At 40.1% G+C, this 27,740-nt stretch overlaps 1 protein-coding gene across 3 annotated transcripts; it reads right to left on the reverse strand.

The window, feature by feature from the left end:
- Positions 1 to 36: 36 nt before the first annotated feature.
- LOC118390256 (rho guanine nucleotide exchange factor 9-like) lies at positions 37 to 22,613 on the reverse strand. 3 transcript variants are annotated; one of them, XM_035780629.2, is made up of 11 exons: positions 22,432 to 22,613; positions 17,038 to 17,217; positions 16,056 to 16,145; positions 7,838 to 8,056; positions 5,995 to 6,174; positions 5,507 to 5,739; positions 5,046 to 5,175; positions 4,231 to 4,362; positions 2,678 to 2,921; positions 2,524 to 2,592; positions 37 to 2,424 (listed from the first exon to the last, which is right to left on the reverse strand). In XM_035780629.2, the coding sequence occupies exons 1-11, from the start codon at positions 22,450 to 22,452 to the stop codon at positions 2,255 to 2,257; spliced, it is 1,668 nt and encodes a 555-aa protein (XP_035636522.1). In that variant the 5' UTR covers positions 22,453 to 22,613; the 3' UTR covers positions 37 to 2,254. The 3 variants fall into 3 exon arrangements, with proteins under 3 accessions (XP_035636522.1, XP_035636524.1, XP_035636525.1); XM_035780631.2 differs by lacking the exon at positions 22,432 to 22,613 and adding an exon at positions 22,011 to 22,120; XM_035780632.2 differs by lacking the exon at positions 16,056 to 16,145 and having other exon boundaries at positions 38 to 2,424.
- Positions 22,614 to 27,740: the final 5,127 nt, after the last annotated feature.

The following is a 27,740-nucleotide window of genomic DNA, read 5'->3' on the forward strand; positions in this document are numbered from 1 at the left end:
GTCCACCGCTACAGTAGCAGGCTATACTACATCACGGATTAGTGTAAACAACTGAAAAGCTGTTACACACAGCCAGCAGGCTACCAGATCTACCACTTCCCTAAGTAACTAGCTGGGGGCCATAGTGCAATTATACTGTAGCTTATCCTGAATTTGCACAGTTCCAAACATAATTTTACCCATAAAGTTGAATGTCTTCGTATAGTCTTTCAACATACATACCCGCAATAGTCAATAAATGGATTTCTTCACACAATGGTTATTCTTTAATAGTAGATCTTGTACATTATTTATCTTACAAGTTGGTGTGCTTGTCTTTTGGTACATCATGAGGAAAGGATAAGGAGAGATTGTGATTCTTTGAGGAAATAGTAAATATCAACACCTGGCATTTTAGATCAATTAAATGAGATGTTGGTGTTTATCCATTGCATTGGAGTTTATGTTAATGCACATCTGTTTACAACAAACATGGTTCATTACAACTTAAGCTATGAAAGAAACAGTCATGTTGACACATTTGGATTTATTCCAAGACATAGTCACAGAATGAATGATAAATCATCCATAATTATTAATAAAAACAAAAAATGAAATAAAAACCACTTAGGAATTCGATATTTAAGCGTTTTTTTCATTGTAATGCACTTTATTAAAAATGTATGAATGCTCCATACATAGATCATCAAGATGAACGCCTTAATATTAAAAGTGTTTTGTCTTTCAATATTACTGCACTTTCATATTGCACTTTTACACTGTATTTAGTGCAATGTATTAAATCCTAGTTAATTTTTTAGGCATATAAATATCCTTTTAAAAACGGTTTTTACCCTTTAAATATAAATATATATAACCTGCTTGACCACCAGCCTTCCCTTTGCATTTGTTCAATTCTGGCAAACTTTTTGATTGAAGTTGCCATCATAATGCTTAGAAAACCCACTGGAAACCCCCCGAAACATCCCATCTCCTGCTTCATCTAAGCCCGGTGGCAGAAGTGAAGACTTGAACCTGAAATAACAGGTGTAAAATCAGTCATGTCATAACATTGTGCTGGCACTATGAAAGCCACCCCAGGAAAATGATTCCCAATATGTTTTTACTGTAGTTTGGCTACCTTTTAAACAAAGTGGTATTCTTTTCTTGTCCTAAGCAATAAAGCTCTCACTATCAACAATGAACATCACATTAAAATAAATCCAATGGATATGGCTTTAACCATGGTTATTTCCTGGAACTATCGTCAAATTGAATGGTAAGCCTATGTTCGACTCTTATGAGATCGCAATCTTTGTTGAATGACTTGGTTGAAGGGCATTATAGCAGACTCTTCTACCTGAAGAAATCACAGGTGCATCTTATGTAAGTGCAACTATAACCACATAGTATTATACAATAACTGTAAGGTGGTAAAGAAAGTAGTATACTATATGATAGCTGAATATACTGTAATATCAGGTCTCGAACTTCCATCCTGGTTATGTAAAATCAGTGTGAATGACCATTAGGAGAACAACTCCAGATGGTATTCCTATCAGACTGAAGGTCCTAGAGGAAACAACAAGATGTAAAGTATATGAATGAGTCACATTGAAGTTGATGATGCTGATTCTCTTTTCCTTTGACCCGTAAGAATATAATTGCACATAGAATACCTGTATTGGACTTCATCATGCATTACAAATTAACAAAAATACAATTTTAATAAATAATAACAAAAACAATACAAGATTGATGCATTTGGCCAGCATTTTACATTTTAACAAAAACAAGAAAATAAAAGAAGAGAAACCTATAAAATGCCCATTAAGGTCACAGTGAACTGTAGGACACAACCAGATTTGGCATAAAGATCAATGTATGACTAGCGCTTCCTCATTTTTAAATGTGGACACAAAATTAATGTTCAGTGTGTTCTTTCTTGAAACCTGTGATTCCCTTTTCCACTGTACAAGGATTAGTAGAGGTCACAAAAACATTCTCACAGTTCAGGAGACAGGAAGGTTTCTCAGGATCCAAAGGTGTGGTTCACTGTGGTAGTTGTGTTGCTAGTAGTCATTGCACTCATACAGGTAAAGTGATTATAACAGTACAGTCATTAATGAGATGCTCACAAGCTAAATGTGTGACAATCCAAATACTCTTGGGTCCAAATACTATTGTGTTCAGATTTCCCTTTAAAAAAGTCACAATTGAATTAGAATAGTGCTTCTAAAAAAAAATTAGGTGGTCTTTCTAAACTATCTCTTCTCTATTTCCTAAAGGGGGTTAACCTGCTGAAGCTCTGCCAGAAGGGAGACTTGCACCTTTCAGGTTCAGGGAATTCAAATTCTGATTGTTCCATGCTGTCTCCAACTAAGTACTGTCCTGGATTCATGGGGTCCATAGGAGGGGGGTATCCAGGGGGCACAGACCTATGGCCTACAATTTGGGAGGAGAGAGATATTAAGGAGGAGAGAGATGCACTACAGATGGACTAAAAACAGACAGTTAGTAAAACTTGGTTAAGTGTGTATTTACCTTTCTGTTTGGTCATTCTTCGCACTGTCATTGCAGCTTGCCGCTTCTGATACTCTGATATCTCAAACCCTGAAAAATATAAATCAATGCTATTGTTGTTTTCATTTACCATTTTCGTTTGTTGTGCAAATGACCATTTCATTCACATACGCACCTATTTTTTCATCCTCTTGCACCATCTTGCGTTCCTCATGGAAACCTCTGAGCCAGCGAAGTTTCTCCTCCAGCTTCTTGGCCAGGAAGATGTGGATCTCGTCTGAGTCCTTATTACTCAGCTTGAACGCGTTCTTCACACTCACGTTGAAGTCATCATCCCGCCCATCTACGGCATCAACTACATTGTACCTGTCCATATTGATACGGCCCTTGTAGTACAGGATGTCTCGTCGTATCAAGTCCTGAAGGAAAAGGAAGGGAGGGAGGAGTGGAAGGGAAAACTAAGTAGAGAGCCGATTCTAATTGACTTTGAATCATCTACACTAGTGCTTTGAACACTAGCAAGGTACTGCGAAACCCAGATGACAGACAGGAAATGAAAAGGCTTCAATTTCTGGCAGTCAGGAAGAAATAATTGCACCCTATCATTTTCCCTGTGACAGACAGGGGTCCATGCTGTAAGCAGCTGCTCCAGATTCCAGGCATCTCATCCCCATTAGTGATGCTGCTGCTGCTGCGTACTCCTGTATTCCTTTCCCCTCTGAGAGCTTGCGTCACACTTGTCTCAGCTGCCAGCGGTAAACTGTGAGGGACACAACAGCCCTGTGTCCTGTACTGTAAGCCTGTCAGCTACCCCTCACTTCTCTTTGGACATGACGGCCTCTCTTATGTAACAACACTGTTGCCATCCACGTCAGAAGCAGGAATCAATCACAGTTCAGAGGCGATGGAGATCAAAGATAAGATCTCAAGCAGAGGTGACTCGGGATGTACAGTATGTCCATCAAGTTCTGTTACTTCAAGGGACATAATATTCTGTACCACAGGGTTCATTCCATTTCAGGAGCTGAATGAAAGAATTGTGTTCCTGACCATTTTCATTTCAAGCTACAAGTTTGTGAGAGCTACCATCATATTTGAATGATTAAGCTTTTATAAAGACTCGTACCTAAACACTGGGATTGATTGTGGGTTAATGAAGAGCTAAGCACTTCATTAATTGAGAATTTCTCAACATGACATTTCAGAATCTCTCAAGACATGTGCATTGAATAACTTTTTTCTTGAGAGGATTATTTTTTCATAGTTGTAGAGATTTGTGAATATGACTCAAATGTCTTGTTGGTATTGGGGAGTAAATAAGAATTGCTGTCATAAACTATCCAACAAGCATGTTTGGTCATAAAAACTGCAGTCATACTGTCCTAAAGCTCTGTCACCACACTGCTGAGGCTAAGCATTTTCTCTTACAATCCTGTGAGACTTTCTGTTTTGCACAATAAATCATTACCCCTTAGGCACACCAAGCTGGTGACGTGATTCTCTTTTTCAAGCCGTGACCTTCATTCGCCTTGAACCTGGGAGGTACAAACACACCTACTGACTTTGTTGGCATGTTTTATTCACAAACAAATTGCCCAATGGATCACATTTTAGCAAATTCATACTAACTGTGTCTGCAAAAGAGAGGAGTTAACTAAGCACATGGGTGCGCCAAGACTGGTTCCGATCAATGAAATTGTATTTGTGACCCAGATGTGGCCACCTTACCTTTTTACACAGAACCATCTGATGGTCGAACAGGAAGAAGACCCTAGTCTGACTCCGCCCATACGGCTGGTAGATCCATGACATCTCCCCAGTGTAGACCAGCTCTGAACTCCTGTCTAGAATATCATCCCCCTGCAGAGAAATACAAGACGTTCAAATCTTTAAACAGGATCAATGATGGTCTGTGATACATAGTCATCAAAACTGAATCCTTTTATGCTTATGAAATTAGAAAAGTGGCTGATAAGATACAGGCTGGTAAGACAGGCTTCATCTCATTAACGTTGACTCTTTAGATCTTGAGAGAAGAATCAAATACACATTTTTTTACTTGACATAATTACAGTACCTCAGTGACTGCGCAACTCTGGAAAAACTATCTTCAACTAGGTCAGAGTGACCGGATAACGCTAGCTCTCTCTCATATCAAATACAGGTTCAAGTCTAGCAAAACAGATTCATCCACTTCCTCTTCTCACTCCTGACTAGTTTCATCCTGATGAAACGGAGTGCTTCAAAATGCACTGCATTTGACAAGTCTGTGTTTTCTTATTTCCAAAAGGAGAGATTGGAGAGATATATTTTCCTTTAAAAGAATAAACAGCTTCTTGCCTCTCCAAGCCTTCAAATAGGCTCTACTTGACAGCTTATCAAAAGATGTGCATTGTAAAATACAAACTCTGACCAACACAAACTAGTGCAGTAAGCAAAGGAGTGAGTTGCCAGAGCAAAACATTCAACTAAAACAGCTTGGCATATGTTTGTCCCACAGTGCCTGTTTGTTCCTCATTCCTGTCACTCTGTCTCAGCCCTACCTCCCAGTCCAGCACAGACGCCTGCCACTGTGCTATCTTCTCAATGTTTTCCAGGCGACGCTTCCGCTCGTTAATCTGCTGAGTGACATTCCTCATTACGGCCAGCGCTGCAGCGACATAACGGTAGTCACTACAAGAGGAGAGGATGATGACACAATGTTACAGTGGTGGCGACTTAAGAAAAAGAAGGAATACAAGGCCAACCATAGTACTGTAAATAGTCAGGCATTCAAACCGTGCCACGTCACTATCATAGACTTCACTTCACAAAATACTTTTAGCTTAGCATCCACGTCTAGGTTCCTCACACCCTCATGGCACCCTCATGTCGCATACAATTAGCCTGAGAGCATAAAGGACCATTCATTCCAGAAGGATCTTTATCAGTAGAAACATTGTTCATCATAACACAGAGGTGAATGTAAATCTTTGATGTGACATTGAGGCTGAGGGACAGGTACCTGTGCTCCTGGACAGTGTACTTGAGCAGCTCTGCCAGCTGCAGAGGGTACTTGCAGATCTTTTGGACGGGCGTGAGCAGGAAACCGTCAATGGCGATGTCAATCATCTGCTGCACCAGGCGACATGCCTCGAAGAATTGCTGATAGCGGCCATCCTTCATCAGTCGGGAGAGCTCCATGCAGGCATCCACGTGGTTGTTGCAGTACTCCGAATATATCCAAAAGCCATCTTGCTGTAAACAGATAAATGTCTACAGTATGTCTAAAATGCTGAAACAAGCTACACATTTTTTTATTTTTGGGGATTTCCCAACGTTTGCCATTGAAACTAATAACCAAAGGGAACTGCCATCATCAAGGTTCTCAGATGTAAGACAAAGGATGAGAAAATGGGCATGTATGTATGATACACAAGGTCTACTCAAATCTATTGTGAGGGATTACATTTAAAAAACACTTGAAATTCTGAGAGATACAAAAATGCTTACATGCTCTAGGAAGCAGGGACCTATTTCACTGAGATGAGGTTCTTCTGTATTGTACTGTTTCTCCAGGTCTCTGACAAAGCCCATTTGAAATCTATAGATATCTTCAATGTTCCCAAATATGACCCTCAACTGGTCGTCGTTGAACATGTCTCTTCTTTTTTTACATTGCCGGAAGTAACCCTGGCGCAGCAAAGAAAATAAGAAAAAATGTTTTAGTTTTGATGCAATATTAGCTATTGCAGGTTTTTCATGGCATCTGAAAATAATGTTTTAACTGCAGTGCATTTAAACAGTTTTGTCTTAGCATAAAAAAAGGCATCAGTGCCAAAGATTGCATCATAGTCATTATTTATTCAAATTCTTCCCAGATAAGACCTGGGGGAAAATAAAAGCAGTGAAAATGGCTACAGCTCTATAAGCAGGAATCTCAGTTAGGTCATTTATCCCTTCTGTGGGAGCTTATTTCTCAGATAACATTTCAAATCATTCAGGAAAAATCATATAGTTTCACACTTAAGAGACCATCACGGTTCAAGACACAGTCACCTACACATTACAAATTCCCATGTGATGTTAATTAAACTCTTTTTTTTTCTCTGCATAATTTCCTGATTATGTAATATTTCTGTGGGAACAGAGGGAAAACTGATTTAAAAATTAATAGATCAGATAAGAGCTTTTTGAGTACTTTTTCATGTACTCTACTGGGTGCATTATTTGACAGAGAAAGGCGGAGCGTGAAAGATATGGCGTGCTTTTTACAATATATGCAGGGGAAGAGTGCCATGTGATGGGAGGGATACCATTTCTGAGCCCAGCACTTACAGGTCAACACCCCCAGTCATCACTTCTAATCTCTCACTAAAACACTGTAGCCCTGTCACTACTCTTTGGAACACCATCACCCTCTGCGGGGTCGCTTCCGTTTTTTTTAGGGGAAATGGAAAGAGAGCATGTGACGCGACTTCCGCTATTGGTTGATAAAAAGGCGACACTTCACCTTAACTCCTCCTCCGCATTTACTGGATTGATTCAACAGTGCAGAAGAGAACCTCCCCTGACAGTTTTTCTTCTCTCATCAGGACCAGAAAGAAAGAAACACCGCTCAGGTGTTTATTTTACGCCTGCCCTGCTACGTTAGGCTAGAACACAATTGATTGAAGTTTGCCTCTGAGGGACATGGGAAGCACTGTACTGCATAATCTAATCACTGTAGTGTACAAACGCTGTTATAGCACTGTGGAGATATTGGATATACAGTTTACTGGGTACTTCGATATATTTAAAGAAACTTCTTCAACCTTCATGCTCATGAAATATCTTATATTTCATTTTGAATCATCACTACTAACCTGACTTATCATGCTTTGAATAGTAGTTTGATAACGATCCAAAACAAGGTAATTGTCTCTTACCTCTGCCTCACATATGCACTTCAGTCTCTGGAAGATGTCCTCTAGCCAGCCAAGCCTGCCTCACATATGCCCTTCAGTCTCTGGAAGATGTCCTCTAGCCAGCCAAGCCTACCTCACATATGCCCTTCAGTCTCTGGAAGATGTCCTCTAGCCAGCCAAGCCTACCTCACATATGCCCTTCAGTCTCTGGAAGATGTCCTCTAGCCAGCCAAGCCTACCTCACATATGCACTTCAGTCTGGAAGATGTCCTCTAGCCAGCCAAGCCTGCCTCACATATGCCCTTCAGTCTCTGGAAGATGTCCTCTAGCCAGCCAAGCCTACCTCACATATGTCCTTCAGTCTCTGGAAGATGTCCTCTAGCCAGCCAAGCCTACCTCACATATGCCCTTCAGTCTCTGGAAGATGTCCTCTAGCCAGCCAAGCCTACCTCACATATGTCCTTCAGGTGTTTGATGTAGTGACGCTCTGTGCTCATAATCTCATTGATTATGTTGGCCCTCATCTGGTCTCTGTCCTGGGCGGGCTGGCACAGGCAGTCGCTGCTGCTGGGGCTGGCATCCGCATGGCCGTTCTGGACCTCACTCGGGCTGGGGCTTGCCCCTTCAACTGTCTCTACCGCCGTGTTCTCCTCCTGGTTCACCCACAGCTGAGGACAGCCAAACACAAAATGTCAGCCTGGACAAATATTCAGTAGTCGGGTTGTAAGTATATGATCTAAAATATAATTAAAATACAAAAAACAACTCCATACTAATTACTTTTTTCTCCCAATTTAAATAAATGTTCAATGCCACTCAGTTTCAGTTTAACACTGTGCATCATAATTAGATTCAACACAACACCTGTTACAAACATACAAGTAAACAAATACACATATACTGGACATCAGGTCTTCATTCCTCTAATGCACCTGTAAAACAGGTCCCTGTCAAAAAAAGGTTGTCATTGATCTTGAATTGTAGCGAACACATTGCAAGGGGGAAAAGCCTTTACATCGAATAGGTTGAGTTAAAGCAACAGTATGCATCAAAACAAGAAAAATAAACAAGCATGAAATTGCAAGTTAGGCTGAGTACACCACTGTGACTGCACAATAGAGCTTTAAGCAAGAGCGCTCACACGATGTACGGCAGAGATAGGGGGAATTTAAAGAGTTTTGCTACTGATAAATGGAACAGTTGATAGACCGCACTGTATAATCCCTGTGTTTCAACAGTGGCTCCTGAACGTCTGTTTCCCATTGGAGCCATGTTCAATTGATAGTGATAGACCATGTTATAACTTAACCTAATGAACAATATAAATATACACCACATGCAGTGCCTTGAAAAAATATGAATTCCCCTTGACTTATTCCACATTTTGTTGTGTTACAGCCTGAATTCAAAATGGATAACATTTATTTTTTTCCTCACCCATCTACACACGGTACCCCTTAAAACTTCTTAGGGCTACAATCCCGTTAACGGGATCGATATGACAACAGCCAGTGAAAGTGCAGGGCGCCAAATTCAAAACAACAGAAATCTCATAATTAAAATTCCTCAAGGTAATCTTGTTGTTAATCCCACCACAGTGTCCGATTTCAAATAGGCTTTACAGCGAAAGCACCACAAACGATTATGTTAGGTCACCACCAACTCACAGAAAAACCCAGCCATTTTTCCAGCTAAAGAAAGGAGTCACAAAAGCACAAAGAGATAAAATGAATCACTAACCTTTGATGATCTTCATCAAATGACACTCATAGGACTGTATGTTTTGTTTGATAAAGTTCATATTTATATTTTTTTAAACTCAGTATACATTGGCGCGTTACATTCACTCGTTCCAAAAACATCCGGTGATATTGCAGAAAGCCAGATCATTTTGCAGAAATACTCATTATAAATGTCGATGAAAATACAATTGTTAGACATGGAAATATAGATATACCACTCCTTAACCTGTTAAGTCGACCCTCAACTTTTTCGAACATTCTGTTAAAAATCGTGCAACATTTCAGCGCCCTGCTACTCAGGCCAGGAATATAGTATATGCATATGATTAGTATGTGTGGATAGAAAACACTCAGACGTTTATAAAACAGGTTAAATCACGGCTGTGACTATAACAGAACGTGCGTTTCATCAAAAAGTGCAGGAAAATCTGATCACTGAAAATGGAAATAAATATCCTTGCGCTACTTCCAGGAATTGTTCAAAGTGAACCGAATTAAATGAGGCCGAGGTTGCAGTGCCTACAGCTTCCACACAATGTCTAGAGTCTTGTCATTTGATTCAGCTTTGATTCTTGGTCAAACCGAATCAAGGGAACCGATTCCCTCCGGTCTCCGACCGGATGTTTTGGTCGAGCTCTCTCCAGACATTTTTTCGAGACGGACACCTATAGAATTTACATCGCCTCCTGATGAATTTTATCGCTTATTAACGTGTACTAATACCTAAAGTTGCATTACAAAAGTATTTCGAAGTGTTTTGTGAAAGTTTATCGTCAACTTTTTGAATTTTAAAAAATGACGTTACGTTATGAAACGCTATTTTTTTCAGTTTATCACACAGTCTTCATAGATCGATATCTAGGCTATATATGGACCGATTTAATCGAGAAAAAAAGACGCAATAGTGATTATGGGACATCTAGGAGTGCCAACAAAGAAGATGGTCAAAGGTAATGAATGTTTTATATTTTATTGTGCGGTTTGTGTAGCGCCGAATATGCTAATTATTTTGTTTACGTCCCCTGCGGGTCTTTTGGGGTGTTACATGCTATCAGATAATAGCTTCTCATGCTTTCGCCGAAAAGCATTTTAAAAATCTGACTTGTTGCCTGGATTCACAACGAGTGTAGCTTTAATTCAATACCCTGCATGTGTATTTTAATGAACGTTTGAGTTTTAACTAATACTATTAGCATTTAGCATAGCGCATTTGCATTTCCAGAGCTCTAGATGGGACGCCTGCATGCCAGGTAGGAGCAAGAGGTTAATGCATCCGCTGTGTCAAATTTTAAAAAAAAATATGGAAAAAGCAAACCATGCAATAATCTGAGACGGCGCTCAGAAAAAAACCAAGATTTTCCGCCATGTTGGAGTCAACAGAAATCAGAAATAACATTATAAATATTCCCTTACCTTTGATGATCTTCATCAGAATGCACTCCCAGGAATCCTAGTTCCAAAATAAATGTTTGATTTGTTCAATAATGTCCATTATTTATGTCCAAGTAGCTACTTTTGTTAGGACGTTTAGTACACAAATCCAAACGCTCGTACAGGTCCAGCCGAACGTCGGATGAAAACTTCAAAAAGTTATATTACAGGTCGAAGAAACTTGTCAAACTAAGTATAGAATCAATCTTTAGGATGCTGTTATCATAAATCTTCAATAACGTTCCAACCGGAGAATTCCATTGTCTGTAGAAAAGCCATGGAATGCAGGTCGCTATCATGTGAAATGCGTGTGACTAGGACCTGGCTCTCTGCCAGACCACTGACTCAAACAGCTCCCATCCGGCCCCACATCACAGTAGAAGCCTCATTCAAGTTTCTAAAGACGGTTGACATCTAGTGGAAGCCTTAGGAAGTGCAACATAACCAATATCCCACTGTGTATTCAATATTCAATTGGGGCTGGGTTGAAAATCGACCAACGTCAGATGTCCCACTTCCTGTTTGGATTTCTTCTCAGGTTTTTGCCTGCCATATGAGTTCTGTTATACTCACAGACATCATTCAAACAGTTTTAGAAACTTCAGAGTGTTTTCTATAAAATACTAATAATACTATGCTTATTTTAGCAACTGAGACTGAGGAGCAGGCCGTTTACTCTAGGCACCTTTCATCCAAGCTACTCAAAGTGAAAACATGTTTTAGACATTTTTGCACATTTCTTGAAAATATCTAATTTACATACGTATTCAAACCCCTGAGTCAATACTTCGTAGAAGCACCTTTGGCAGTGATTACAGCTTTGAATCGTCTTAGGTGTGTCTGCATCAACTTTGCACATCTAGATTTTGAGATTTTCTCTCATTCTTCCTTGCAGACTTTCTCAAGCTCTTAAGTTAGATGGGGAGTGGCGGTGAACAGCAATCTTCCAGTCTTACCACAGATTTCAATGGGATTCAAGTCTGGCCTTTGGCTGGCCCACTCAAGGACTTTCACATTCTTGTTCTGAAGCCAATCCAGCGTTGCTTTGGCTGTATGCTTAGGGCCATTGTCCTGTTGGAACAAAATGCCTGTGCCCCGGTTTCAGGTAGCTTGCACTCTGAAGCAGGTTCTCATCCAGAATTTGCCTGTATTTGGCCTCATACATTCCTCCCTCTATCCTTACCAGTCTCTCAGTCCCTGCTGCTAAAAAGCATCAGGTGTTAGACGAGTGATGGGCTGTGCCTTGTTTTCTCCAGACATAGTGCTTTGCATTCAGGCCAAAAAGTTTAATTCTTTGTCAGACCACAGAATGATTTGCATTATTTTCCGGTTGCTCAGTTTGGTTGGACGGCCAGCTCTAGACGGAGTCTGGGTAGTTCCATATTCTTTAAATTTCCCAATGATGGAAAGCACTGTGCTCTTGGAAACGTTCAACACTCTAGAAATGGTTTTATACACTTCCCCAGACATATGCCTCTACAGACAGTTCCTTGGACTACATGGTGGTTTCTGCTCTGACATGCACTGTCAACTGTGAAACCTTACAATGATGTGTGTTTCTTTCTAAATTATGTCCAAACTATTAGATGACGTCTTAAGGATGATCAATGGAAACTGGATGCACCTGAGCTCAATTTGAACTCTCATTGCAAACGGGTGTGTATACTTACAGTATGTAAATTAGATATTTCTGCATTTCATTTTCAAAATATCTGAAACTATTTATAAAAACATGTTTTCAATTGGGTGAAAATTGAATTCAGGCTGTAACACAAGAAAATGTTGAATAAGTCTGGGTATGAATACGTTCACAAGGCACAGTTCTGTAAATTAACAGTGTTCATATGTTTACATCGAACACAAATATCAGGACTCAATAGAGCAGGGATGGCAACTGGTCGTGACGCGCATTTTGTAGGCCCACGGATCAATAGTGGAATACACAAAGCGCAATTTAGGAATTTGGTTGTGCATCAGCAGTTTGTCTCTTGTTATCTCAGTCACTGACAGTCACTGGATTAGCCAATGTCAGCATTTAAAGCTATCTAAAGATGTACTAATCAAGGTCGATTTGCCAAATTACCAAAAACATTTGCTTAGGGCCCCCATAAGGCTAGGGCTGGCTCTAACTGCATGTGTGTGTATGGATGTAGGTAGGCAGTCCTGCGAGCCACTGCGGCCCCTCAAGATGAGTTCTGATTTTTTGGTGGCCCCCACCCCCATCAAAGTTACCCATCCCTGCACTAGAGTAACTGAGGAACACTCACAGTGAAACACCCAACTTGTCAAAAACGTGTTTGTTTTTTTATTCATAAAGTGCTGTGACTATGTCGAGTAGAAAGCTGTAACTGAGGTACAAAGCAAAACCTTTCTATGATGCTGCCGTGGTTACTAAACTGAAAGTGATATGGAATTCCACCTTTTCTTTTTAATTGTCATATTATGGTATTACAGACTAAAGGTGGATCTTTTGGACATGGATTTGGGTGTTCTTGGAAAGAAATTAAGTGTTGGTTAACACACACACAGATAAGAAATAACATTGCATTACAAAAGGGATAAAACCATGAAAAAATGTATATGAAGTCCTTCTACGCAGTATTCATTGTTTGATTACAATCTGATACCTCCTAGTTGAAGGAGTTACAGGAGTTGTGAGCGCATTTGTGCATCGGTTGCTTGAAGGCATCTCAAAGAATGAACTGTCACTTTGTGTAATCCTCAAAGGGAACTAATTTTAGCATCCTTGCCAGAGAACACAGGGTAGGTAGCTGACTCCTAATGCACATCTACATAATCATGATGTTTTTCAGGAGAATACACATTTCAAAGCCAGCCATGACGCAAGTGTGTTGTTAATGGGCACATTGCCATCTAGGATATGAGGGTACTATGTTCCCATAGAATTATCTTACTATGTCTTGTCACACAAAGAAAATCAACACATGAAATGAGATCAGTGTGTAGATTCAGTCAAATTAATAAAAGATGAGGCTTAAACATTTACTCCAGAAAGGTTTGCTCAATCGTCCTGACATATATGATATCTGTATGTTTGCAAATATGAAGTAGTTGTTTAACTTTGATGGTGGTCATTAATGAGACCAGTAAGTTAGTTATTGGTTGTGCTGTTTTGTCCTTTATCACTACTTGGGTAACCAAACACACTTTGAGAGACCGCACATAAAGAAGATGGGTATAAAGCATATGCCAATATATGTTCCAAACACTAGACCCTGCCTTAATATACATAGAGTCATGGGACCCTTCTGATGTGGCCATACAAGAGTCACAAATGGCCTCTGTTGTAAGTAATCTTTTACAGACATCTGGTCTCAGTGTGGGCCGGCTCGAAGAGTTAGCCCCCTCAGTTCAAACTTTAGCCCCCTCAGTTTAAGTTTTAAGTTCCTATATTAAAATATCAACAAAAAGTTCAAATGATTGAGTGACAGGTTACCGGGGGGAAAAATCTGTATCTCCGCTGCGCTGTCAGCACAATGGACAGGGCGCACTGCAGTGTGTGTAAGGGGGCTATGGAAAGCACAGGGCGGTTAGGTGTGACTCTTTTGGGTTTACATATAAAGCGTGAAAAAACACTTTGTGGTTGGCTAAGTGACCGTGATACACCTCCGTCTGTAATATATGATTTTGATTTATAAGGTTGGGGTCAAGTTTACCGTTGAAGCTGCTTTACTCTTAGCTAGCTGTAGCTAGCATCCTTCCACAAACGCCGCTAGGATAATGGCTCCACCACAGCCACCCCCACTGTTCCTGATGATCTTGGAACAGAGGAGCCATCCCAGGTTAGCCTAGAATCCTGCCCTAGTCGCAAGTTTCCTGTCCCAAAAACATTAATGTAATAGCATCTGGTTCATAGGAAGAGAGTGGCTGAAATACTCAGTTACTGCAGATGCTGCATTTTGTTTCCCAAACAACGCAGACAAAGCCTTCACCCAAGCTGGGTATTCTAACTGGAAGAATGCTATTGATAGTACCAAAGGATATGATGCACCACCACCAGCTCCAAGCAAATTACACAGTTTGGTAAGTACAAATCTCCAGCAATATCTGGTGGACAGTACAGTAGGCCAGCAGGACAGAGGAGAAGAGACTGAGTGTAAAAGACTGTTCTTCAGCACGAGTCAGAAATGTCGGAACGATTTAGCGAACACAACAGCCAACTGGTGGAGGCCCTGTGTGTCCTTAACCCAGAGAGCAATGACTTTCTAGATCTGAAAAAGGGGAAACCATTGCTGGATCTAAGCAAAACAGATTTAAGAGTGTGCTATTCAGTATTTTTGTTTGCATGCATGAATAACTAGGCTACTACTTTCATCACTAAGTTTGCATTATTTGGGTAAGACAGCTGTATGTATGGCTGCATTCACATATGCTGTTTGAAAAGATGAATTGCTCTATCTATCTTGTAGCCTATACTCATGACCAAAACGGCCTAGCCATAGGGTACTGTCCACTGTGCTTTAACAGCACAGCAGAGATAGGCTACAAATTTCAAAATCACTCAATGATCTCATCATTTGAACTTGATGTTTATTGTGGTATAGCATGATTATATACTCAGAATTCAATATAATTCCAATGCAAGAACCCCAAAAGATGTTTCCCCCTCGCCGATTTCAAGTGCCCCGTAAGTCACTTTATCCTGGCGATGGGTCTGTCTCAGTGCTTGATGGTCCTCTGTGTACACGGTTTATCTCAGCCTGAGTTCATTGTCCATGGGTGTCTGTTTAGGGCCCACTCTCTCTGTTTCCTTGGACCAGTGAACAAAAGCTGTATGGTAATTCATTGGATTGGTGCAATAATCCAGAAATTCTCTTAAGATTTTAGAAAATGTACTGAAAATAACTTCCAACATGCCAACAAATCCAGTTATATAAAATAACCATTAAATTGTTTTTATTTGAGTCACTCATCAATCCTTGCTCTTTTTCTCCACCTGTTTGATATGCCCTGTCCTCTGCTAAAAGGGTGGTCATACATGTTTCATCATTCAGATCTGAGATGAATCAGTGCTTCAGTGCTCGCTTTTCAGTTTAGTGAGAGAGAAGATAGTGAGAATAAGAGCGAAAGGAGAATGAAAGATAGAGATTGAGTGGGGAGAGATAGATTAGAGTGTGTGAAAGGGAGTGGAGAGCAAAGCAGAGCCCACCACTCACTTTCAAGGCCAACTTGGAAAAAGTTTCCTAAATTTTTCCCAAGTTGGAAATGAACAAATTTCTATTTGTTTGTTCAGATTTTGGTGGAAGCACTTTATCAATTAAGAATTAACAATAGCTATTCTCTATACTTGTTTGAGGTACCATAGTTTAACCTTAATGCCATTACAAGCTTGACACTTGAAGCATGGTGTTGTCGGCAAATGGAAGCAGTAGTATCAAAGCTACAAGATGTTAGATATGGGGTGGTCCAAAGTGCAGTGAGATGCTAGTTAAAACAGATGCTTTGAAGTTCTTGCTGAAACTATTAAACGCACCTTGGTAGTTGTGTTTTGGAACCTTGGAGCTGCTATAGGGTTGATATAGAAAACCTGTTTTGTTTGAGGTTGTGGTAGGTGGGGTTCAACCTTTGGAGAGAAAAACATGACATACCTCATTCAGACTCATTTGTAGCAGAGTGAGAAGGCTAGTAGTGATAACCACCAGGTATTAACTCCTCACTTTTCTGATGTCTTCTTGTTTTCACAGTATTTCATTTGGAGACTAGTAAAAATGTTTAGTTGCGGTGAGATTACCATGGCATAATCATATTTTTATCAATATCAAATCATCATCATCAAAGCCTAAAATATCTGCCTTCAAAACGGGGCAGTCGATCAATAATTATCAATGATAAGGCAGTGTTAAATGAGTAGTGGGGAAGTTACTCTGAAAATGTAGTTTACCAAGCTACCTATTACTTCACACAGGAAGAAGTTACGCTATACTAAAGCTACCCTGAAGAAAAATATAGTTTACTTAGCTAAAGTTACTTTGAAAAAATAGTTCACTTCACTTCACAAACTACTTTGCGAAAAATTATTACATAGATCTGAAATTTCTACAAACTGCAAGAACAGCTCACTCTGGGATCATACATTAACAGAATTGTTTTTAGCCTATTAAACACAAAAACGATGTTTAAAGTTAGAATTAGGCAGGTCTGATACCGAAAAAGAAAATAAACTATTGCCCCCCAAAAAGGTAGTGTGTAGTTCCAGTAGTTAGCTACACCGCTACAAGGCAAAAACAACTTTTATTATCTACTGAAAATACTACATAGATTTGAATTTAGTTCAACTACCACCAAGCTACTGCAAAATGTAGTTAAATTACTAGTTGAACTCTGTGTAGTTTACTACTCCATAACACTGATAATCCATCACACCATTGTGAATAGGTGGTGAACCCTTGTGTACTGGTTGAGAGGCAAGACATGGTGCAGCACAGAATGAGAAAATTGTTGATGGCTCCACTCACCCTCACAAAGCTGGCTGGGAACCATCCTTCTTCATCGTCAATCTGTCCCCACCACCAGTCCTTATTTGATGCATCGAGGACCTTGATTACATCCCCCGCCTTAAATGCCAACTCCCTGTCGGCCATGGTGACATGATCCCATACTGCCTCAGCGCTGACGATGGATCCTCCACTGATCAACTGTGTGGGTGCGGATAGGGGAGAGGAGAGAAGGGAAGTGAGATGGGAAAGAGAAGAGAGGAGAGGGAAAATGGGATATTGGGGTGAGGGGAAAGAGGGAAATGGGGGGGAAAGGGTGAGAGAGGAGTGTAAGGGCTCATTAGTACTCTAGTTCTCATTCAACTTCTAGCAAAAGGGCAGGGGGGCACTGTCAAGTCTTGGCGATCATTTCTGAGTTTTGAACCAACTTATCTACCTACTCATAGAGTGTGCAAAGCTGTCAAGGCAAAGGGTGGCTACTTTGAAGAATCTAAAATACAGTGGGGCAAAAAAGTATTTAGTCAGCCACCAATTGTGCATGTTCTCCCACTTAAAAAGATGAGAGAGGCCTGTAATTTTCATCATAGACAGTACACTTCAACTATGACAGACAAAATTAGAAAACAAATCCAGAAAATCACATTGTAGGATTTTGAATGAATTTATTTGCAAATTATGGTGGAAAATAAGTATTTGGTCACCTAGAAACAAGCAAGATTTCTGGCTCTCACAGACCTGTAACTTCTTCTTTAAGAGGCTCCTCTGTCCTCCACTCGTTACCTGTATTAATGGCACCTATTTGAACTTGTTATCAGTATAAAAGACACCTGTCCACAACCTCAAACAGTCACACTCCAAACTCCACTATGGCCAAGACCAAAGAGCTGTCAAAGGACACCAGAAACAAAATTGTAGACCTGCACCAGGCTGGGAAGACTGAATCTGCAATAGGTAAGCAGCTTGGTTTGAAGAAATCAACTGTGGGAGCAATTATTAGGAAATGGAAGACATACAAGACCACTGATAATCTCCCTCGATCTGGGGCTCCACGCAAGATCTCACCCTGTGGGGTAAAAATGATCACAAGAACGGTGAGCAAAAATCCCAGAACCACATGGGGGGGACCTACTGAATGACCTGCAGAGAGCTGGGACCAAAGTAACAAAGCCTACCATCAGTAACACACTACGCCGTCAGGGACTCAAATCCTGCAGTGCCAGATGTGTCCCCCTGCTTAAGCCAGTACATGTCCGGGCCCGTCTCAAGTTTGCTAGAGAGCATTTGGATTATCCAGAAGAAGATTGGGAGAATGTCATATGGTCAGATGAAACCAAAATATAACTTTTTGGTAAAAACTCAACTCGTCGTGTTTGTAGGACAAAGAATGCTGAGTTGCATCCAAAGAACACCATACCTACTGTGAAGCATGGGGGTGGAAACATCATGCTTTGGGGCTGTTTTTCTGCAAAGGGATCAGGGCGACTGATCCGTGTAAAGGAAAGAATGAATGGGGCCATGTATCGTGAGATTTTGAGTGAAAACCTCCTTCCATCAGCAAGGGCATTGAAGCTGAAACGTGGCTGGGTCTTTAAGCATGACAATGATCCCAAACACACCACCCGGGCAACAAAGGAGTGGCTTCGTAAGAAGCATTTCAAGGTCCTGGAGTGGCCTAGCCAGTCTCCAGATCTCAACCCCATAGAAAATCTTTGGAGGGAGTTGAAAGTCCGTGTTGCCCAGCAACAGCCCCAAAACATCACTGCTCTAGAGAAGATCTGCATGGAGGAATGGGCCAAAATACCAGCAACAGTGTGTGAAAACCTCGTGAAGACTTACAGAAAACGTGTGACCTCTGTCATTGCCAACAAAGGGTATATAACAAAGTATTGAGATAAACTTTTGTTATTGGCCAAATACTTATTTACCACCATATTTTGCAAATAAATTCATTAAAAATCTTACAATGGGAATTTCTGGATTTTTTTTCTCATTTTTTCTGTCATAGTTGAAGTGTACCTATGATGAAAATTACAGGCCTCTCTCATCTTTTTAAGTGGGAGAACTTGCACAATTGGTGGCTGACTAAATACTTCCCCCCCCACTGTATAAACTACATTTTGATTTGTTTAACACTTTTTTGGTTACTACATGATTCCATATGTGTTATTTCATAGTTGTGATGTCTTCACTATTATTCTACAATGTAGAAAATAGTAAAAAAATTAAGAAAAACCCTTGAATGAGTAGGTGTGTCCAAACTTTTGACTGGTTTGTAAATATATATACTTTATTTTTTCAACGTATGTTTTAAAATACAAATGACCAGTATTATGAAGAATTAAACATCTTTGATTCAGTGAGATTAACCTAATAAATGAGGCGTTATAATTAATGCCAAAGTGATAAACAATGGTGGATGACTTCTTCTTTCCCATTTGTTCAGATTTGCTCTAATCTTCTCCAATATTAAATCCACCATAAGTGCCCCGACAAACACAACCAACTAACTAAAAGACACCAAAGTTTCATTCCACCATTGATCATACCACCGATGAACACTGCAATATGATTAAGTATAAGATCGAGTAGTGGGTAGAGATGACTCGGGGATGATACCCTAGCAGACACATGCCTATGTGTGTCCACTCTGAGGGAGTACTTCCTTCTGCAGATGATCGATCTTAATCTAGGGTTTAGACATTAAAGTGGGGAGATCTAAAACTACTCAAATGAAGTCTCATGAAGAGGAATGGTTGTGTTAATATTTCCCCATCCGTATTGCCACAGTATAAGCTAGGTCAAACAAAACGAATTCAGTTTGATGACCCTATTAATTGTATCACCCACAATGGTTAAAATATTTTAATACACCTGTGCCACTTTTCGTCTTTCCACTCCCTCTCACAAAATGGCCCTGGGTTTGTCGGCAAAATCTGTAATTGGCCTTATTCTGTCTAAAACAGATTTACTGTACATAATACACTTTTCCCCAGTGTAAAATATACATGTTACATAAGATGATCAGTAGTACACGGTTCAGTCAAACTACTAAGAAAAGCAGTTAAATATGCCCAGAAAATAGAAAAATCAACCAAATCTCTCCTTGTCTCTAAACTCAACAATCTACAGTATAGTGTAAAAAGCTGAATATAAACATAAAGGATAGCCTATTGCTCTAGAGAGCTTTGTGTAGTTGGCTACAGCTTTGTGTAGTTGGCAATAGCTTTGTGTAGTTGGCTAGAGCTTTGTGTAGTTGGCTAGAGCTTTGTGTAGTTGGCAATACTTTTGTGTAGTTGGCTAGAGCTTTGTGTAGATGGCTGGAATGAAATGCAGGCTAAAGGGAGCCGGAGCACCATATTGAAACAGGGTGCAGGCTGGTAGATACTACATTTGTGCATTGACCCGGATTACACAGCCAAGCTGTTATGGTCAATAAATCCCTAAAACATAGCTGTAGTTGCTCTGCTTGGAGTGACTGTTCCCAAATCCCAAAACAAGCAACAAACTTTGCCATAATGTGTGTTTTACTCAACAACGTTTCTCTAATATATAATGCAGAGAAAAACCTACCCTCCATTCACATGTTAATGTCATGACCTATTCCAGGTTACAGAGGACCAACTGACTTTATGTAGGCTATTAACATAATTAACATTTCTTTAAACAAAGATTTATGCAATAGACCACAGGTGCCCTTGTCTGAGCTCTGAAATCCTAATAACATCCTGAGTGAAACAAAAAAGGTGATAGCCCAAACAATGAGAGATACAACAGAATGAAAACAGACAAGCCCTCACAGTAATATACAAATGAACAAGTCAACATGTTCCCTGATAAATGTGGCAAGAGTGCTCACTCTCCACTATAACTCACAAGCTCAAGAATATAAAGAGCTATTTTTGCTCCACATGCATCTCCATGTGAATGCACCCCTGCCTGCATTAATAATATAATAATAATAATATGATATGAAAACCTACCTTTGGCTTCCTCATAATACAACTAATGAATAATCATGTCTTTTTTTAAAGGAATGCCTGCATACTGACGGTATTAGTGTTATTACACTACCAAAGCATTGCCTTTTTGCAATACAGCTATTTTATCTCCAGTGAGACTCATTGCATCACCATTTTTTTTTTACTGGGACCCTGCAATATGAACAGCACTGTAAGCATTCCATACAGCAGAGAAACAGTAGGTCTATCTTCAATTAGGTTGCAAACACACACACAACAAAAACATGCAATCATATTCATAGCATCTGTAGACTTGTCACTATGAAAAGGAAAACTGCATTATATTTGGCCTACATTACAAAACATGATGCAAAAAGGCACACTATTTAGGCCGACCCACTGGCATTCACTAAAAGCAATGGAAATACAAACATAGGCCTATGTTGCACCACGGGGCCTACAGTGAGATAAAGTAAAAGCATGGAAGAATAGACATAATAACTACTTCAATATCAACGTAAAACCATTCAAACAGGGTCCATTTTTTTTAAAGACAGACAACATTCGATAGCAAATAATAACATTATTAGGCTATATGCTAGTTCGTTTACAGTATGCTAGATGATACTGTTTGTTTGCATTGCGCCCACTAGCTCCAAGACATAACATTTTGTACTGACCAACATGTCATCTACACAGCCATTTAGAGCTTACATGCTCAAAAATGACATTCTTCTAATATACTCTATTCTATTATTAAATCGCGTTTTTCAATCCTACCAGAACAAGAAGATGATGTGATAAGACCTAATTTATTTCAACCGAGCACCATTGACAAGTAGGCTAATCAACAGAACCCACATGTGTGGGTTTTACATGCCAATAAAAAATATTTACGGAGGAACAGAGGCCAAGGAACCTTTCCTTAAAATCTGTATAAGCAATCTGGCGCTCCGTGACTGTCATATTCTACTGATGGTCGACATGTTAAAGAAAAGGTAAACCACAAACAAGATAAGAAAAAATAGAATATACCAGCGCCATTCATATCGTGATGAGGCCATGTTGAAGCCCTGTGTCCCTCCATAAGAACGCGCATTCGCTCCCACTTCCTTGCCTCCACTGCACGCCGTGCGTGGGCTAAACTTGCGTGCGGGCTGCGATTATCCATACGCACACTGAGGCACAGTATCAGCAACCACTAACCACACAAACATAAGCATCATATACGATGATTACGATCATGCAAAATGTCATTTTCATATCCAAGGTCATAATGTAGTACATGAGCGCAACAAAATGCAATCGGTTAAGGTGCAGATTATTGTACACCAACATTTTGTGTGACTGTTCATAATTTTATCCAAATGCAAGGAAAAATATATAAATCTCTAACTATCTCCTCTTTCACATAATATTGTATTCATGTTTATAACTCTTACAGAATCATCCTCACCATCATCATCCTCATCATCATCAGAGTTTCCACCGTTAGTTCCCTTTCCACTCTGACACCCGTAGTTTGCTAGTTTCCCGATTTGACGATTTGAGTGCCGTTTTGCATTAGCAGGTAGGGTCGTGGCATGCACTAAAATTGTGACGGTAACGTAGCCACTGTAGAATGCTACTGCTGCATCTCTCCCTGCGTAGTGGGGAGCAAAAGCCTGGGCGGTGCTTCATGCATAGAAGAACATACCACAGCCGCAAATTGGGGGCTCATCATTTATTGTTTCTATCTATGCTTTAAAATGGGTGTCCTAACCCCGTGACACTTGCTCATCAAAACATAGTTACAATCACAGCCCTGAAATACTCAACAAAAGGAACATGAACAGACACTGCTTTCGGGTTGCAATGGTTGTTCTATTGGACTGTGTCAATTTGCAATTCAAATGTCATAATTTCATTATAGGCCTAGGCTACTGTAACAATTGATAATAGTAGGTATTTGTCAAAAGAAATGTTGACATCCACCCACTTGAACCAATCCACAGAAATCATTGAAAGGTCTTAACAGTATGATAATGGCTCCTGTGCACCTGTCACTCCCAATCCCCATGGACTCTGAGCTCCAGTGTTCACTAGACCCATAGCTGTCACTTTTGTAACTCTCAGAAGCATGATGGAGAGAGGTGATTATTAGCACTATCAACCTTGGATAATAATTCAATTGAACAATAATCCAATAAATTAAATAAGATAAATTAAAGAAACACAGCACAGGATGAGGAGAAAATATGCTTTAGGCTAATAGGACAAGTGGTTGAGGATACCCAGCAGCTTTGCTGTTCCAACACACCCGCACCGTTCTTTCTACCACTGAGTGACCTGGTGGAACATAGACTAAGTCGTCATGGGGGAGATTCCAGGAGACGAGCGGTAGCAGAGCACTGGCCTGGTTGGTTGTGTGGTCTTATCAATGCCAGCAGGTAGACAGGAGTGGTTACCGACTGCCTCAGAGGCAAGCACAAGGGATTTGAATCAGAAGCCAACAATAACTGGGAGCTTGTCTGGAGAGATGAAGAAAGGGGTAACATGGGAAAAGCACAGGCATACAGTATTTAGTCCACAGACAAGACCATTCATTAAATAATTAAATATTAAATAATAGGGGGGGGAAACATAATATTGTCTTGACCTCAATTACTAGGATTCTGTCTGTCTTTGCAACTCATCTAAGTATGGGAAACGTATAATATTAGAATCAGAGGAGTCTCCACTGCCCTCGGATGACTACAGTGGGGCAAAACAGTATTTAGTCAGCCACCAATTGTGCAAGTTCTCCCACTTAAAAAGATGAGAGAGGCCTGTAATTTTCATCATAGGTACACTTCAACTATGACAGACAAAATGAGATTTTTTCTTTTTTAATCACATTGTAGGATTTTGAATGAATTTATTTGCAAATTATGGTGGAAAATAAGTATTTGGTCAATAACAAAAATGTATCTCAATACTTTGTTATATACCCTTTGTTGGCAATAACAGAGGTCAAACGTTTTCTGTAAGTCTTCACAAGGTTTTCACACACTGTTGCTGGTATTTTGGCCCATTCCTCCATGCAGATCTCCTCTAGAGCAGTGATGTTTTGGGGCTGTTGCTGGGCAACACGGACTTTCAACTCCCTCCAAAGATTTTCTATGGGGGTTGAGAACTGGAGACTGGCTACGCCAGGACCTTGAAATGCTTCTTACGAAGCCACTCCTTCGTTGCCCGGGCGGTGTGTTTGGGATCATTGGCATGCTTAAAGACCCAGCCACGTTTCATCTCAATGCCCTTGCTGAGGGAAGGAGGTTTTCACTCAAAATCTCACTATACATGGCCCCATTCATTCTTTCCTTTACACAGATCAGTCGTCTTGGTCCTTCGCAAAAAAACAGCCCCAAAGCATGATGTTTCCACCCCCATGCTTCACAGTAGGTATGGTGTTCTTTGGATGCAACTCAGCATTCTTTGTCCTACAAACACGACGAGTTGAGTTTTTACCAAAAAGTTATATTTTGGTTTCATCTGACCATATGACATTCTCCCAATCTTCTTCTGGATCATCCAAATGATCTCTAGCAAACTTCAGATGGGCCTGAACATGTACTGGCTTAAGCAGGGGGACACGTCTGGCACTGCAGGATTTAATAATAATAATTGCTCCCACAGTTGATTTCGTCAAACCAAGCTGCTTACCTATTTCAGATTCAGTCTTCCCAGCCTGGTGCAGGTCTACAGTTTTGTTTCTGGTGTCCTTTGACAGTTCTTTGGTCTTGGCCATAGTGGAGTTTAGAGTGTGACTGTTTGAGGTTGTGGACAGGTGTCTTTTATACTGATAACAAGTTCAAACAGGTGCCATTAATACAGGTAACGAGTGGAGGACAGAGGAGCCTCTTAAAGAAGAAGTTACAGGTCTGTGAGAGCAAGAAATCTTGTTTGTTTGTAGGTGACCAAATACTTATTTTCCACCATAATTTGCAAATAAATTCATTCAAAATCCTACAATGTGATTTTCTGGATTTTTTTGTTGTTGTCATTTTGTCTGTCATAGTTTAAGTGTACCTATGATGAAAATTACAGGCCTCTCTCATCTTTTTAAGTGGGAGAACTTTCACAATTGGTGGCTGACTAAATACTTTTTTTGCCCCACTGTATGTGCCTGTACCTTTCAAATGGTAGAAGTTAATTATCTGGAACCAGATACATTGCCCAGTGACAATGACTGCACATATGTATCATTTTTGTTCATAATTTTTAAAATGAAACAAACATAATTAGTGAGAACTTGCTATTTTTACTATCCCACAATGGTAGAATATGCTTTTATAATAAGCTTTCACGAAATACTGTGTAGCAGAAAGAAGAGGTCTGGGTAGGGGGATGGAGTGGAGAGGTACTTTAGAAGTCCAGTAAAATATTAGACCAGGGAGACTGCTGCATTACAGTGGGGCTAAACCACTGCAGTGGAAAATCTACATGCCTCTACTACACATAGACACAGGAAGTAGAGGTGCTGAGGGTGCTGCAGCACCCCCTGAATAATACAAATGTATTAATATACAGTACCAGTCAAAAGTTTGGACACACCTACTCATCCAAGGGTTTTTCTTTATTTTTACAATTTTTTCTACATTGTAGAATAATAGTGAAGACATCAAAACTATGAAATAACACTTATGGAATCATGTAGTAACCAAAAAGTGTTTATCAAATTAAAATATATTTTATATTTGAGATTCTTCAAAGTAGCCACCCTTTACCTTGATGACAGCTTTGCACACTCTTGGCATTCTCTCAACTAGCTTCATGAGGTAATCACCTGGAATGCACTTCAATTAACATGTGTGCTTTGTTAAAAGTTCATTTGTGGAATTTCTTTCCTTCTTAATGCATTTGAGCCAATCAGTTGTGTTGTGACAAGGTAGGGGTGGTATACAGAAGATAGCCCTATTTGGTAAAATATCAAGTCTATATTATGGCAAGAACAGCTCAAATTAGCAAAGAGAAACAATATATATTTGTTTGGACCTTTACTCGTCCTCTATTAGAGTACATATATAGCCGTCCGTAGTGCTGGCAATATATTATTTCCTGCTGCTATGCTACCACAGCCTTTGTAGTGGATCCATTGCGCTGAAATGACCCAGCCTTGGCCCATCTACACTTCAAATAGTTTCACAGTCCAAGTCACATTTTTATTTTGTTCACTTGTTAATGTTCAAATGTGTTCTTTTAAATTAAAATCATAGAGCTTTCAGTTTCTCTATATACACTGAGTACAGTGGCTTTGAAAGTATTCACCCCTCTTGGCATTTTTCCTATTTTGTTGCCTTACAACCTGGAATTAAAATATATTTTTTTGTGGGGTGGGTATCATTTGATTTACACAACATGCCTACCACTTTGAAGATGCAAAATTATTTTTACTGTGAAACAAACAAGAAATAAGACAAGAACACTGAAAACTTGAGCGTGCATAACTAAAATCAAATCAAATTTTATTTGTCACATACACATGGTTAGCAGATGTTAATGCGAGTGTAGCGAAATGCTTGTGCTTCTAGTTCCGACAATGCAGTAATAACCAACTAACTATTCACCCCCCTCCCCACCCCACCCCACCCCCCAAAGTCAATACTTTGTAGAGCCAACTTTTGCAGCAATTACAACTGCAAGTCTCTTGGGGTATGTCTCTATACGCTTGGCACATCTAGCCACTGGGATTTTTGCCCATTTTTCAAAGCAAAACTGCTCCAGCTCCTTCAAGTTGGATGGGTTCCACTGGTGTACAGCAATCTTTAAGTCATACCACAGATTCTCAATTGGATTGAGGTCTGGGCTTTGACTAGGCCATTCCAAGACATTTAAATATTTATCCTTAAACCACTCGAGTGTTGCTTTAGCAGTATGCTTAGGGTCATTGTCCTGCTGGAAGGTGAAACTCTGTCCCAGTCTCAAATCTCTGGAAGACAAACAGGTTTCCCTCAAGAATTTCCCTGTATTCAGCTCCTTCAATCATTCCTTGAATTCTGACCAGTTTCCCAGTCCCTGTCGATGAAAAACATGGATGTTGGTCTCGGGGTGATGAGAGGTGTTGAGAGGTGTTGGGTTTGCGCCAGACATGGCATTATCCTTGATGGCCAAAAAGCTAACTTTTGTGTCATCTGACCAGAGTACCTTCTTCCATATGTTTGGGGAGTCTCCCACATGCCTTTTGGCGAACACCAAATGTGTTTGCTTATTTTTTCTTTAATAATGGGCTTTCTTCTGGCCACTCTTCCGTAAAGCCCATTTCTGTGGAGTTTACAGCTTAAAGTGGTCCTATGGACACATACTCCAATCTCCGCTGTGGAGATTTGCAGATCCTTCAGGGTTATATTTGGTTTCTTTGTTGCCTCTCTGATTAATGCCCTCCTTGCCTGGTCCGTGAGTTTTGGTGGGCGGCACTCTCTTGACAGGTTTGTTGTGGTGCCATATTCTTTCCATTTTTTAATAATGGATTTAATGGTACTCTGTGGGATGTTCAAAGTTTCAGATATTTTTTATAACCCAACTCTGATCTGTTCTTCTCCACAACTTTGTCCCTGACCTGTTTGGAGACCTCCTTGGTCTTCATGGTGCCGCTTGCTTGGTTGTGCCCCTTGCTTAGTGGTGTTGCAGACTCTGGGGCCATTCAGAACAGGTGTATATATACTGAAATCATGTGACAGATTATGTGACACTTAGATTGCACACAGGTGGACTTTATTTAACTAATTATGTGACTTTTGAAGGTAATTG

The sequence above is a fragment of the Oncorhynchus keta genome, chromosome 11 (assembly GCF_023373465.1).
Source record: "Oncorhynchus keta strain PuntledgeMale-10-30-2019 chromosome 11, Oket_V2, whole genome shotgun sequence".
Taxonomy (NCBI): Eukaryota; Metazoa; Chordata; class Actinopteri; order Salmoniformes; family Salmonidae; genus Oncorhynchus; species Oncorhynchus keta.